Below are 16,384 nucleotides of genomic sequence, written 5' to 3'. Positions count from 1 at the left end.
TGATTAAAATGTCAAACCTACCGCTGTTTTTATTCCTATCTATTCCTTGTAAATTAGAAGCTCACTTTTTTTTTTTAAACGGAGCAAAGCATCTCATCTTTCATTTGGTCCCAGAAACTACCACTACTAAAGATAAAGGCGCTACAGCTGCCCAAGCAGGGAGGGAGGCTGGGTACCCCTCAATCTCCAGAAATATTATATGGCATCTTTTATTTTACAACTGCACCATTTTTCGATGGCTTCCTCTAATTTTGATAATTCCATTCTCTAACTCTTGCTGGAGAAATTGCGGGTGCCCGATTTTAGGTGGGGTATTTTAATCCCTAAATCGCCCCAAGAAGTCATGCATAAGCTATCGAACTCATTTGGTTGTTGTAAAACAAAGTTCTTATAAAATATAAGATCCATCAGATCAATGCAGAGACTCCACTGTGTTATTGTCAGTCTCTCTCCCCTGCCTTGACTGAGGAAACAATAGACTGTATTGCCCCCTATTAAAGTCTTTATGGATAATGGTAGAGGCTTAGGTGTGTCTGAAATGTTTATGCACTGACACTTTCATGTTAATTTGAATGTTTTGCTATATTAATGTTGAGATTGGCCTGCTGTATTGCATGGAAGTTATTGTGGGATGAATTGTTTTATCTTAGAATAATTGCACTTAAAAGGGAGCACGGGTACTTGAGGAAATATAATGAACTGGGATTCAGATGATGTGATCATCTTTTTTTAGAATAATTGCACTTTAAATGGAGCGCAGGCTCTATAGGTAGTATAACAAATTGGGGTTGAGCTGAAGCATCACCCTCAGAAGGGTGGGGAGAAGAAAGAGAGAAAAGGATTTGTATTTTGTGTCTGTATTAATGTGATGGCTTGGGTGGGAAAAAGGTTGTTGTACTTTGCCATTTTGATATGTATCACTGGGGGTGGTTGAATATTTTATTATTAGCCCTATGTGTTTGGATTGATGTCTTGTGTCATGAATTTACCTTCCTTAGAGTAATTGCATGAAAGTTAATACAAAGAATGTAAAGCAGAAAGAGAGAATAGTCAATAGTCCAGGGGACCACAACAGGATCTACCTAGTGTAATTCAATGGATATACACACTTGCAGGGTTTCTTTGAAAAACAAATGTCATAGGCAAGAAATGCAAACGGAGGAAAGGAAGTCCCTCACAGGCCTCCATCCCCGCATTCAAAGCCATTAATGGGGGGTGGGGCGGTGTTTTGGGGGCCTCATAATGCTGCTGTCCTCAGAAATATTAATGAGTCAGAAAATTTTGCGAGCTCCTGCGAATGTACATTTTGCAATGCAACTTAGTAGGACCTGAGTTAAAGCCCATAATGGAGCCCAGCTTAAGACCTACGCCAGGCTTTCGATACCCTTAGCTGAGAATGCATGCAAGCAGCCCTTGCAAGATTTGGGTTCCCTCAAGGATTTCTCTGATGAGTCAAACTATTGTATACTTCTCCAACGGCACGGGTTCACAGGGGCATACATCTCAGGTACCTACAAGATCCAGTGGGGAACTTGGCTGGGGTGCCCGCTATCCCCTATCCTTTTCGTGCTGGCTGTAGAGCCCCCTGCTGATAAGCTCTGCTGCGATGTGATACATTGGGGCATCCAAATAGGGCAGAGGATTCATGCTCTGTCACTATATGCTAACAATATTATACTATACACCAAGGACCTTTGCTGCAGTTTCTAAGGACCTTTGGTGCAGTTTCCAGACTGTGACCCAGATATTCTCCCAGTTTCACTCAATCTCGGGGCTTGCCATTAACTTCGAAAAAATCACTTGCATACTCATTTGGGGAGGGTTTCTCACCAAGAGTGATCCCCTTCGGGTCGGCTGAGATAGTGGTTGCCCCCACCACATTCAAATGCCTGGGAGTCCAAGTGTATAGAACCCTACGGGATTTACTAGATGGAAACATACAGAGATTGATCACATCCCTGCGATCCCCTTTTTGGACAATGCTCCCACTCTCAGTGGCTTGGCGTTTAGCCATTGCAAAAATGGTCATGGTATTGCACGTGCTATACTGTTTCACAAATTTACTGATAGTGATCTCATCTACTACTTTTCAAAATACTGCATACTCTATTGATCGACTTTATATGGGGCATGGACAGGCGCTGGGTCAGCCTGGCAAAATTGCAACTGCCAACGGATGCTGGTGGCATGGGATCAGGATTTCGGGCCTACTGCATGATGAGCCAATTGCAGTGGCTCTTTTACTGGCTAGCGGGCCGGGAGATAGCTTACACTCCTGGTATGGTCGCACGAGGTGCGCTACATACACTGATATGCCCCGGGTGTAATGTCCCGATTGCAACCCCACTACTATTGAAAGTGGCGCTGACTTACTGGAAGCAAGCCCTGAAATACACTGCACCCACCACACCATATCCACCAAACATTCTGCTCCTGGGACTCTGCCAGGATACTGACACATCGAAAACTCTCCAGTTGGAAGCGGGTTGGGGTGTCCACTGTTGGTGCACTATTCGGAGATGGCACTCTACTCACCCATGCTGATTTTATGCACGAGCAGGGACTCCCTATCAAGCTATTTTTACTGTATGCTAGTCTAATATGATATATGAAGCAGCGCTGGACTCCTGACGGGGCGGAACCATCAACACACAAACTGGTGCATATGGTACACCTGAAGGGCACGGGTAGGCAATTGACTCGGTTGATGTACTGAGGTATACGGGCACACATACCCTCACCTCTAACTACTTTACGGGTTAAGTGGGACACGGACATGGGCAGGGTTCTGACTGACAATGAATGTGCCTCCCTTCTCACTTATCCAAGGGCAGTCTCCCGCAATACCACGCTCAAATGTATTGAATATAGGAAAACTCAAAGAGTCTACCTCACACCACATCGACTACACACAATGTTTCCAGTGGTGGCAGCAAACTGCCCAAGATGTACTGAACAAGACCTCTTGCACATAATATGGTCATGTCCTGTCCTGTCCACCTACTGGACACATATAGCGGTCACACTGCAGGAGGTGGTTGGGGGACACTCATGGACCACAGCAGAGGGCTGTCTACTGGGCCTGTATTCACGTCCTAAGGGTTACAAAGCGCAGGCAACATTTGCTGATCTGTCCATCATACAGGCGAAACACCTTATAACTAGGCGCTGTAAGTCAGTTCTTCTGCCTGCATTACAGGCCTGGAGGGAGGAGATGGAGCAGTGGGGAGTCACTGAAAGCAGGGCGCTATGCAGAGAGAAATGCCACGAACTGTGAAAGGTGCCCAGTGTGGGATTTAGTACTAGTGTCTTTCAACGAGCTGGACGCAGACTCATTCCACCTGCACATAGATTTCCCACAGGGAGACATGCCTGGGCGTTAACGCTGTCCCGGGCTACATACAGAACTAGGCCTGGATGAACTATGGTACTAGGGCTGTGAGGGGGCAATAATACCTGAACACACCTGCCCATCTCCCAGACATTTCACACAAGAGTTTACACACAATGACAGCTACCATTGTCCCACAATGTAGTCAGATAGAAATTCCCCCTCTTCTCTCCTCTGTTACTGTCTGCTACTGGGAGCGCACCCATTGGTTGGTGGATGGGAGGGGGGGTATTTGTTGATATATGTATGCAATAGATACACACATTTTATGATTAGGGCACTGTTGCCTTAACCATCAGCAGCGCCGGGCCAGATTTTTCTACCACGGTATTTCATGATGTCTTCCTCTATATGTAAAAGGATTTCCACTCTTGCATACCTTATAATAATGTATCTGGTATGCCTAACTCTGGAATCGGATTGCATTTAGATGCTGCATTGTCCATGTGCCTTTTTTCTTTAGTTTCTTCCTTTGCTTCCTTTAGAAAATCTAATAAAAATTGTTTAAAAATAAATAAATGAAGCCCAGTTTATTTTTTTTAATGCAATGCTCTAGTCTTTGCTTTGCAATCTATCTTGTAGGTCCCTGAAGTTCCATTAAATCATCTGGATTAACCACAGGGTCAGTAAATCTGTTAAACCAAAATAAGGCCTCAATTGTTTCAAAAGCACATATACTTGAATGGTTATATGAAGGCCACTGGAAATATGTGTTTGTACTGCCTTGGCGATTTTCACATAATTATAGATTTGGCACATTTGCCACATAATTTATTATCTGATGCATAATTTGCAGATTTTAACAAAAAAAAATTTCTAGCTCAAATGGTTCTAAAGTTACAAAAACGCAGCAACACGTGATGCTGCGCAGTGGAATGCCCTTTGCAAAGACTGACTAATCATCTTTCTGCAGTTTATTGCAATATTTTGGTGTTAAACAGGCGTTACAAAGATACAACTAATGACCAGACAGTGTTCAGTTTAAAAATGACAAATTAATGATTTAGGGCCATATGTATCAAGCTAATTAGCATTCGCAAAGGGCGAAATTCTGCGAATTTCGGCCTTTGCGAATGCTAATTAGATAAATGGTACGTATCAAACATGTTTGATGCAAAATAAGGAATTGCAAAATTTGCTATTCCTTATTTTGCGATTGCACTTAAGGAATCGCAAATTTTGCGATTCCTTAAATGCAATGTATCAAACAAAAAATATTCAAAAATTGCCATTAAGGATTCGCAAATTACCACCAACTTCTAGTTGGTGGTAAGTTGCGAATTCTTTTCAAAAAGCCTTTTTACAAAAAAAAAAGGTGCCATATGACGCCCAAACATGCCCTTAGGGCATGTATGTGCACCATATGCCCCTAAATGTCTTTTTCAGGGGTGCAGCAGGGTGTTCTTGAGAAACCCCTGCACCCTTGAAAAAATTCCTAATTTGCGATTAGCAAATTGCTAATCGCAAATTGCACTTTCATTCCTATGGGCCTCCTGGCCCATGGAAATGAATGTGTAATTTGCGATTAGCAATTTGCTAATCGCAAATTAGGAATGCTAAGGAATTGCTATTAAATAGTGATTTTGTACATACATACCGTTTTGCGAATTCCAAATAGCGATTCCTTAAAATTCGCTATTTGGAATTCGCAAAACGGAAGTATGATACATATGGCCCTTAATACTATCACAAAATGTGCCGCATAATGTTGCGTAATTTAACTTTTCTTGCCGCATAATTTACTCAACCATGCCTAATAATTTGGCCCCCGCTCCAGCATAAATCCAGCGGCCCTGGTTATATATTAAAGTGTTATGAGGGTGTGTTAGGAAGAGGTCTGGAATGACCAACAAGACTGTATGAGTAACTGAATTAACCAGTGGGCAAAAAGTGGCACTGGTGTCTGGGCAAACAAAACAAACTAGGATGGACTCCAACTGCAACTTACACGATTCCCTTGTGCACATGCCACTTCCCGTCCAGCTGGATGAAGGCATCGGTGATGGAGAACTTCAGACCCACCTTTGGAATGGGCACAACCTGGGAGTTCGGCAACTGGAAGTTACGGATTACCAGACTGCAAGAGAGAAAGAAAAAGGCCTCCTCAGAAGTGCTTCCAAGCCATGGCTGCAGCTAGGTAGCCGTAGGAATGCTTCCAATAACTAAACGTGAGGATACACACAGGCACGCCAAAACGTACACACATACGCATAATCACGATCACACACACACAAACTTATCACCAATGTTATGTCATGTTATGTTATGTTATGTTATGATATGTTATGTTATGTTATGTTATGTTATGTTATGTTATGTTATGTTATGTTATGTTATGTTATGTTATAGGTGCTTATAAAGCGCACGTACACCGGGCGGTTTCATGTCGCTGAGGTCAGTGGTGGTAATGTACTGAGCCTAGTAGAAACATAATTTGCAAAGTGTCACCAAGTATTTGTACAAGTGTTTTATGAGACCACTGCTTGAATACTGAAGGGCATGCAAATGAGAAATTGATCCAAGGGATTTAATAGACTGGAAAATGGCTTGTGATGACACCCTCTTAAGAGGTGTCTTCAGAGCTGAGTGTGCTGAATAGTTGCTGCTGATGAATGAAGCATTCATGGAAATCATAGGTTCAAACTCCCACAGAGCAGACACTGTATTCCATCTCTCCACGGTCATCAAATGGAAGTAGCATTTGTTATTTATAACATGTAGGAGGGCAGACGTGCAGCATGAGGTGCTCTCAGTATAGATATGCATAATTGTTTGACCAAACAACCTATAGATTCTTGGTTGGAGGCAGTATCTGCTAAAATGGCTTACATAATTTGAAATTTGGTTACTGAATGTTTTGTAAGAGTAGATATTATCATTCTGATAGTCTGATGTACCAGAGAAAAGGCGCGCAACACCCATTGGGCTCAGCGGGCTTCAGCCCCCCCGTCGTGTGTGTCAGCCCGGGCGGGCTGAGACAGCTTCGCAGGCTGACGATCCTCTAATTGCAGCCTCACCCGAGTACTTCACAGGTTTTTAAAAGACCATTTACTTGTTAATGAGGCTTTGGTTGTGTTTTCACCCCTTCTTAGAGCCACGCTGCCTATGGCTGGAAGAATTAGCCCCCCCCCCCGAAATCTTTTTCAGCCTCCACCCCCAAAATGTGTCTCTAGTCGCCCGCCTGCCAGAAAACTGCATAAATTCCACTCCTCAGTGACACTAACCCTATGGGAATAATGCTCTGCCCAATCATGATAGATGTGGATTTCCAGTACCTGGGATTACTGGATGCAGCAATCCAAGGTCCACTTTTAAGGAAGGGAACCCTCATGTGGTACAGATCGCATGTGGGTCAGGCAGAAGGCAAAAGGACAACCTGCACCACCCCCCAACTCACATCCTCCTCCGGAACGAGGTAGTGACCTGCATTATTCCCCAGCTGTGGCTGGGACTGCAGCGCCCATGACCACCTCTCCATCGCCATACCTCGCCCTGTGGCCTGCCTTGCCCTGGGCCTTTAGAACGCAGAAGGGTCCTTCTTCTTCAGGCCTCACGCGTTTTGGAAGAGCCTTTCGCTTGTGCTGCAACAAATTTATTTACAGATTTTAAAAAACAAAGTTTATCTATTATTAACCGGTTTGGTGCAGCAGTTGGCCATTGACTGACACTGGGGAGGCAGATAAAGGCCTCTCTGGTATCCTTCGATATTTTTTTTAACTCAGCTGCCCAGAGCTTCCCGAGCAGTCAGTCTTTTTTTTATATTGTAATGATCATTGCGCAGGGTGCACTGATGTCATTAAAGTAAAACGAGCTGATGGGCTAATTTAATTTTTATTGCATCAGTGCTCAGGGCATATCTCAGCCCGAGCACTGATTGTAGTGGGAGAGGTATAGTTGGAAAACGGAGAATATCTTCCAGTGATATCTCCCCAATGGATACCTGCTTTTGGTTTGCCATAGGAGAGTTGATCACCAAGTAGGGATTCACCCAACTGGACACCAGGGATTTTGGGGGGCAGACCCTTGGGCAAGGACTTGTTCTCCTCCCACCAGCATACCTGATCAGTTTTCCTGCCCCACTTCAGGTCAATTTTTTAAATAAATATAAGGAGTGGAGTCTGCCGATTATGGGCATGCTATGTTCCCACCCACCCACCCCCAAAAACTATACTGACAGTCTTTCTGGCCCCTGGAGGTGATTAAACTCAATCGACTGCCGTGGGGGGGGGGGGGCCCAGAATACCCACTAAATACCAGGGATTTTTTTTTATTTAGGGGTGGGGACTACCCCACCTCAACAAGAGCTATAGTTTTTCTGCCCCGGGGCGGATCATGGATGTAATGCCCCCTGATCTGCACCCCTGTTAGGGCAAAATGCCCAGTAGACACCAGGGTATTTAAAAAAAATATTTTTAGGGAGGGGGTGCTGCTCATTGGGAGTTGTTTTTACATACGAGAACAAGAGAGTTTGGCTAACTCCCAATATCGTCACACTCGCAATGGTGAACGTCTGCACTTTTTAGGCTTAGTTAGGCTGCCATCTAGAAAAACCTACCAGACCAACACAGTTCTGAAAACTCGACATCTGAGGGGAGTCTGGGGCGGTTTGCTTTGCATGTATCCCACACCTGTTTCGTAACCAAAATAACCTCAAATGTTGAGTAAAAACAAACATTTCCCTCACATTTCTGTGATGAATACTTCTGAAATCTGTGTGGATTCCACATAGCATTCCCCGAGACGCCTGATAAAAATAGTACCTCACTTGTGCGGGTGGACCAAGAGCCCATGACACAAAAGGCTCTAAAGTGTTACGTGGAAAAATCAGCGATAGGGGTAGCTGCGGGATTTGGGGTTGTGCTCGACCACCACCCTTAGCGACCTACCAACCACTGAAATTTTTGAAAAGTAACCAAACATGGGATTCTAGGGTAGTGTGCATTGTATGAATACCACAAGGCTTTTTACCTATAATGCCCGGCAAACCACAAACTTTGCCTGAAATCATACATTTTCCTTACACTTCTGTGATGGAAACTTCCGGAGTCTGCAGGAATCCACGAAATTTCTAACACCCCGCAGTGCCCCACTTGTGCAGATAAAAATCCTGCACCACTTGTGTAGTCGCGCCTAGTGCCCCCAACAGGAACGGATCAAAAGGGCAAAAGGATTCCCCACGCTAGGGCTCCCATTGACCTTGGTTTGATCCGTTTCTGTCACAGGCACTAGTTTTAGCCAGGCAAGTGGAGCAGCATTTTTATCAGCTCAAGTGGAGTAATGCTAGGTGGTAAGAATTATGTGGATTCCTGCAGATTCTGAAAGTTCCATCAAAGAAATGTAAGGAAACCCAACTTTGCAAAAAAACTTATCAGTTTGGAGTGGAAAAATGTAACGTATCCATGTTGCATTTTGAGATGTTTCCTGTTGTGGGCACTAAGCCTACCCACACAAGTGAGGTACCATTGTTTTTGGAGGTATGCAGACAAAATATCGAAATTTAAATATCGATATACACTAATATCGATGTTTAAATATCGAAGGGACATAATATAGAAGGTAAGTAATATCGATAGATTTTAATATCAATATTAGTAATATCGATGTGTCAAATATCGATGTTAGTAATATCGATGTTAATAATTTCGATCTTACTAATATCGATTTTTATATTATTTTTAGTATATTATTATGTGTTTATTATGTTTTTAATTTATTTTCATGTAATTTAATTAATTTTTGTATTTTAGTACTGTAGCGGGTTGTGGGTTAATAGAGGAATAGGGTGGGAAGTAATTTAATTATACTAAATTAATTATTAATTAGTAGGAATTATGAATTGATTTTAATTAATTGGTAATGAATTTTAATTAATTGGTAATTAATTTATATTAATTGATTAACTGATAAATATGTTTTGTAGCGGGTTGTGGGTTTATAGGGGAATAGGGTGGGAAGTAATTTAATTATACTAAATTAATTATTAATTATTAGGAAATATAAATTAATTTGAATTAATTGGTAATTAATTTGAATTAATTGGTAATTAATTTTTATTAATTGATTAATTGATAAATATGTTCTGTAGCGGGTTGTGGGTTTATAGGGGAATAGGGTGGGAAATAATTTAAATGTAATTAAGTAATAATGTTTTTAATTAATTATTTTGTTAATTATATAATTGTTAATTAATTATTAATTGGTAATTAAATATTATTAAATGGTATTTTTTATTAATTTTTTAGGTAAATATTTATTGCTAATCATGTTTTTAATAATTATGTATTGGTATTTGTAAATGGTTTATATTTATTTAATTGTTACGTTTTTTTTATTTAAACATTTGTTATTTATTTATAAGTATGTTATTTTTACCTCTACGCTATCTAACACTTTCCCTACTGTTGCACTCTTTGGAGTGGGAATAGTAATTTTTACCCCTACGCTATCCAACACTTTTCCTACTGTTGCACTCTCTGTAGTGGGAATAGCAATTTTTACCCCTACGCTATCCAACACTTTCCCTACTGTTGCACTCTCTGGAGTGGGAATAGTAATTTTTACCCCTACGCTATCCAACACTTTCCCTGCTGTTGCACTCTCTGGAGTGGGAATAGTAATTTTTACCCCTACGCTATCCAACACTTTCCCTACCGTTGCACTCTCTGGAGTGGGAATAGTAATTGTTATCCCTATGCTATCCAACACTTTCCCTACTGTTGCACTCTCTGGAGTGGGAAGAGAAATTGTTACCCCTACGCTATCCAACTCTTTCCCTACTGTTGCACTCTCTGGAGTGGGAATAGTAATTTTTACCCCTACGCTATCCAACACTTTCCCTACTGTTGCACTCTCTGGAGTGTGAATAGTAATTGTTACCCCTAAGCTATCCAACACTTTCCCTACTGTTGCACTCTCTGGAGTGGGAATAGTAATTGTTACAGTTTTATGGAAAATAAATGGCAAAGTTCAAACTTTGGTGATGCTCTAATTTTTAATCATATGTTCTTCATGCATCTCGTTGTATTCACAAGTATACATTTCATGATGTCATCACGGTTCAATAAATGCACTCAAACTATCCCAATGCATTTCGGCATTTAAATCATGCCTTCTTCTGGGGACATGTTCGTAACGTGCAGAAAAGTTCTTAACCGTAGGTACAATAGTTCTCGACCGGGTTAAAATTAGAGCATCACCAACGTTTGAACTTTGCCATTTATTTTCCATAAAACTGTGAAAGAAACCTTTATATAAGGACATTTGAGGAGCCCGGAGGACATTTCTCAATACTGAGAGTGCTACCCCCTCATATTTACCACGCCTCTAGCCAGAAGGCGATTCTCTGGAGCACCTTACAAAAAACAAAACTCAATTAAACAGCTGTGCGCCCAGTAACAACCCTCTTCAATAGTAATTGTTATCCATAAGCTATCCAACACTTTCCCTACTGTTGCAGTCTTTGGAGTGGGAATAGTAATTTTTACCCCTACACTATCCAACATTTACTTCCTTTTTTAAATTTGTTTTACATTTTAATTAAGTGTTATTTGTATTATTATTTTATGTATATAAATTTATTTGTAATTTATTATATTTTCATTTATTTATGAGTTATTAAAAGAATGTTTTAGAGTTATTATTAATGAAGAATATACTATTTATTTATTTTGGCAGTTTTGTATAGCTTGAACAAGACCCTTGCGGGTATCAGAGCGCTTTACAGATCAAGTATAGGTAATGGTATAAAAACACATATAAATATAGGTACAGTGGCATATATGAATACTGTAAGCAATGGGAACAATTAAAGATTAGTACATAGCTACAGTAATGTATAAGACAAGTTCAAGTGAATTTGGCCATGAGAATTGATGTCATTTCTTTTTTGAAATAGGCCATAGATGGGTTAAGTCTCGTTTCTGGGGGTAGAGCGTTCCAAATCCTGGGTGCCATTCCTGAAAAGGTACGATTGTATGTTTTTTTCTTGGAGAAGCGATGAGGTTTCAGAAGAAGATTGTTAGAGCTCCTGGTAGACCTGTTGCCGCCTGAGAGAACAAGTTTCTCCGCTAGGTATCTCGGGGTTTTGTGATGAAGTGCCTTATGTGTCATACAGGCGATTTTTAACTGGATCCTGGCCTCAAAAGGTAGCCAGTTGAGGGCCTGAAGGTCAGGGGAGATGTGGCAGTTGCGTTTGGTGCCTGTGACGAGTCTAGCGGCTGTATTGATAGAGGCTCTGAGAGGAGCGGTTGTTGATTTGGGTGGACCACAGAGTGCGACACTCCCATAGTCAATTCTGGGAATTACTAGAGATTGGACTGCCTGTTTGAAGTCATTAGTGGGAATGAAGGGTTTCAGTTTTCTTAGTGTGTTAATCTGAAAATGTGCACCCTTTGTTGCAGCGCTGATGTGTTTCAGCATATTTAGTTTTTCATCTAGGGTTATTCCCAGAGATTTAGCGGAATCAATGATGAGGGGTTGACCGTCTAGTGCCGTTAGGTGTTGCATCCACTCGCGGATGATCGTTGATTGGTTGGGAGGTGCGATCAAGAGGAATTCAGTTTTTTGTGTGTTCAGTTTTAAATGGTTCTTGGCTAGCCAGATCTGTGTATCTTTGAGCGTCGAGTTAAGGGACTTGATGTCTTCAAGAGATTTGACCTTAATGTAGAGTTGCGTATCGTCTGCGTACATGTGATATTGGATATTTGCGGAGTTGAGAAGCTCTATGTATTATATCTTTATTGTTAGTTGTTTTATTACATAATTTATTAATTTTAAATATTACAATATATTTTTAACTATGTTTATTACATGTATAAGTATTATTTTATTAATATTACATTTTTTTTAAATAAAAAAAACGATATTTTTTTTAAACAATATTCTTGGCATCTATATTGTTTTTGATATTTTTGTACTTACCTTGTTAGAGATAGGATGTCGATATTGTTGTAATCTATATTTTTGTTGCGATATTTTTGTATGTAGATATTTTTGTATTCAATATTTTGTCATAGATTCGTTTTTGGAAGACCTAGGGGAATGCTGGGTGGAAGGAAGTGTGTGACTCCCCACAGATTCCACTACCTTCCATCACAGAAATGTGAGGAATAAGTGTTTTTTTAGTCAAGGTTTCAGGTTTGCAAGGGATTCTTGGTAAAACAACCTGGTCAGAGCCACGCAATTCATCCCATCTTGTATGGCTCTAGGTGTTTAGTTTTAAAACATTTGCAGGTTTGCAGGGTTTCCCTTGGTGCCCTCTGATGTCGGGCTTAAAATCCACAGCAACCCACTTTGCAAACAAATGGTCAGGTTTGAGTGGAAAAATATGATGTAATCACGTTGCGTCTTGGAACGTTTCCTGTTGCGGGCAGTAGGCTTACCTACTCAAGTGAGGCACCATTTTTATCGGAAGACTTAGGGGAATGCTAGGTGGGAGGAAGTTTGTGACTCCCCAGAGATTCCAGACCTTTCCATCACAGAAATGTGAGGAAAATGTTTTTCTTTAGTCAAAGTTTGAGATTTACAAAACATTCTGGGTAAAACAAGCTGGTGGAAGCAACCCAAGACTCCCCATCCTGGATTCCCCTTGGTGTCTAGTTTTTCAAAATGTACAGGTTTGCTAGCTTTCCCTGGGTTCTAGCTTAGCTAGGGCCCAAATTCCACAGCTACCCACTTTGCAAAAAAGTGGTCTGGTCAGTTTTGAGTGGAAAAATGTGATGTATCCATGTTGTTTTCTGGTCCATTTCTTGTTGCACGCACTAGGCCTACCCACGAAAGTGAGGTATTTTTTTTATCGGAAGACTTAAGGGAATGCTGAATGGAAGTAAGTTTGGGGCTCCCTGCAAATTCCAGAGCTTTCCATCACAGGAATGTGAGGATAATTTGTTTTCAGTCTAAGTTTGAGGCTTGCAAGGGATTCTGAGGAAAACAACCTGGTGAGAGCCAAGCAAGTCCCCCATCCTGGATTTCCCTAGGTGTCTAGTTTTTTAAAATGTAGACATTTGCTAAGTTTACCTAGGCGCCAGCTGAGCTAGGGCTCAAAATCCACAGCAACCCACTTTTTCAAAAACGGGTCCGTTTTGAGTTGAAAAATGTGATGTATTCATGTTGTGTTGTGGGTCATTTTCTGTGTCGGGGACTATGCCCACGCGCACAAGAGAGGTTTAATTTTTATCAGTAGACATGTGGAAGCTGACAATAGTAGGATAGTTGTTATTACCAATTGGATTTCACTGCATATGTATCTTCCAAATGTAAGCAAGTGTGTAGGAAAGAAGACATTGAGAAAAATACTCTATAAATGATATGCTAATATGGTTACCCCCAAATTCAGAGATGTAGAAATAACCACTGCTCCTAAACTCCATATCTTGTGCCCATTTCAGAAATACATAGATTGTCTTGATACCCATTTTTCACTCTACATATTTCACCATATGAATTGGTGTATACTCAGTACACATGGAAATCCAGTGTATGGTACAGCTTGGTTGTTGGCTCTAGGTACCTTGAGTTCTTAGCAAACTACAACCCCTGTATATCCCCACAATCAGAAGGGTCTAGTGGACGTAATGGTATATTGCTTTTGTAAATCAACCGTTGTGACAAAAAGTTACAGATGAAAATAATGTCACAAATGGATGTTTTGCCCTACTCGTTTTCACATTTTTCTTTATTTTAACAGATTGGGCAAGATGTAGTTGGCTAAATACCGGTCGGTAAAGGTGAAATTCTGTAAATTTCACCGTTACCGACCGATATTCAGCCATTCCTGATGTAGGTAAGGAATCGGTAATAAGGAATCAGTAAATACTGATTCCTTAATACCCATTCCTTATTGCCCTTGCGTTTAAGGAATCGGTAATACCGATTCTTTAAATGCAATGTAGAAAGCACAAAAAATAGTGCTTTTGGGCCTTAAGTAATCGGTAATTACCACCAACTTGTGGAGAAGTGTGGCTCAATGGTTAGACCGGCAGACTCTGATGCAGAGGTCTGGCCCGGGACCAGGGTTCAATACCCGCCTCGACCCCAACAGTGCTGGATGCCTGGCTTCACCTTGGGGGTGCCCAGGAGTGGCCATTTCACAGGGAAAAGCCAGCAAGGGTTCCATAGTGGTATACGGACAGCGCCGGGACACTTCCGTTGGAGATAGCTGTGCACTTTACAAAATGCTGACATTTACTTCAAGTTGGTGGTAATTACCGAATTCCTTTAAAAATGCACTTTCTTGCTTTTTTTGAAGTGCCATGTGGAACACATCCATGCTCTTAGGGCATGTATGTGTGCCACATGTGCACACATGCACATTTCAGGGGTGCAACAGGGTGTCCTTTGGACTCCCTGGCACCCATGAAATTCCTCCGAGGATTACCGATTCGGTAATACCGAATCGGTAATACTGAATGTGTTCACATTTATTCCTATGGCCCTCCAAGCCCATAGGAATGAATTGGTAGGTATTCCTTATTACCGAATCTCAATTACCGATTCGGTAATAAGGAATATTAACGATTCGGTATTTTTAACCGAATTTATACCAACATCTGAAATACCGATTTCTTAATACCGAATCGGTAAAATTCGGTATTAAGAATTCGGTATTTCACACTTATCTACATCGGGCCCACAGTTTCTTGGAGCAGCTAAGGGGTTGATGGCGGCAGTGAGAAAGCAGTGGCATGCAACATATTCCTCAAAACCTGAATTACAAATCTACCTCATAAAACAATGCTTCCTACGGATATAATCAAAGAGGCATGAATCAATTCAACTCAATTCTTTCTTTCTTCGGTTTAAACATTTGAAACCATAAAAGTGCATGATAAAAGTCCATGATAAAAACAACACAATATACATAAATCGCTTAAAAGTCAAGGCTACCGTCGCAATAAAACAGGCTAATAAAAAATTTGAGTTCATGTCAAATATAAGACAACAATTTAAAATACAGATATAAAAACTCTAAAAACAGACTAAAATTCTAGTGCAGACATTGACTTGAGTGCTGGCACTGTAACTTTCACAAACAAGGTGGCACAGTTAATAATGACCTCATCATCCAATTGGAGTAATGCATTATTGGCTTCTCTAAAATCACTAATGTGTAGCTTTTTAATCACAGGAAGTAAGATGGTTTTGGTATATATAGAATAAAAAGTACAGAAAAATAAAAAGTGCAGCTTAGATTGTCCAAATTTCCCATCACAAAGGCAAGGACGGGTGTCAAAGTTAACTTTAAAGCCTAATGGGAAGTTCAATGAGGATTTTATTGTACCTTCCCTAAAACTGAACAGTAAGCTACGTTCCCAATGATTCCTAAGGCTGGTCAAGCAGCTTTGGGATGAACCAATCCGTCCCTGATTTCTGCTTAAGTAGGCCGATGCACTCGGTTTTCCTTACTCCATCTTTATTCTCTCTGCCTGCACAAGTTGGTACCAGCAGGAATCATTTCAAAGGAAGAAATTGGAATAACCTCCCCCCCCAAAAGTCATTGTCCTATCAATCAAGAATAAGGAGAAACGGAGTTCGCTCATTGAGGAGTTGGTTAATTATAAAGCAGTCAAAAGATGCAAACATTGTATGCTAAATAAATGGCATTCAATGAGCAGTTCATAGGAACAACTGCATAGTTGAGACGCAGTGTTTGTTATGTAGTGAAAAGGTGAAATATGAAAGATCAAATTTGGCTCAGATACACTTGAGATCACAAATTGATGCCTATGTAATTAATAGTTGTAAGGACACAGGCTTTTTGCAGGATTCCCCCCAGTTTTTTTCCCCATTTGGACTACTAGCTGCTGGTATTTCGACTCTGAGAGTGCACTAAGTCCTGCTAACCAGATCTCACTGCCAGTGTTCTAAACCATTACAAAAGTATGTGTGAACTGTATGCACCCAACTGGCAAGAACACCTTCCTGCACAAAAACAATCATTATTCCATTAACTGCGGCCGTTTTTTCGCGGCAGTGTGGCCGTTTTAAAGAACATGC

General features: G+C 40.9%; 1 protein-coding gene across 1 annotated transcript in view; it reads right to left on the bottom strand.

The window, feature by feature from the left end:
• Positions 1–16,384, bottom strand: part of LOC144768456 (bactericidal permeability-increasing protein-like) — a 347,712-nt gene that overhangs the window by 301,231 nt on the left and 30,097 nt on the right. The window contains exon 3 of the mRNA XM_078652124.1: positions 5,340–5,468. Coding sequence (XP_078508250.1) covers positions 5,340–5,468 — 129 coding nt within the window. The remainder of the gene's footprint in view (positions 1–5,339; positions 5,469–16,384) is intronic.

Source organism: Lissotriton helveticus, chromosome 7 (genome assembly GCF_964261635.1).
Source record: "Lissotriton helveticus chromosome 7, aLisHel1.1, whole genome shotgun sequence".
NCBI classification, from domain to species: Eukaryota; Metazoa; Chordata; class Amphibia; order Caudata; family Salamandridae; genus Lissotriton; species Lissotriton helveticus.
Note: the sequence above shows the minus strand (reverse complement) of the source record. Positions and strands in the feature narration are given on the sequence as shown.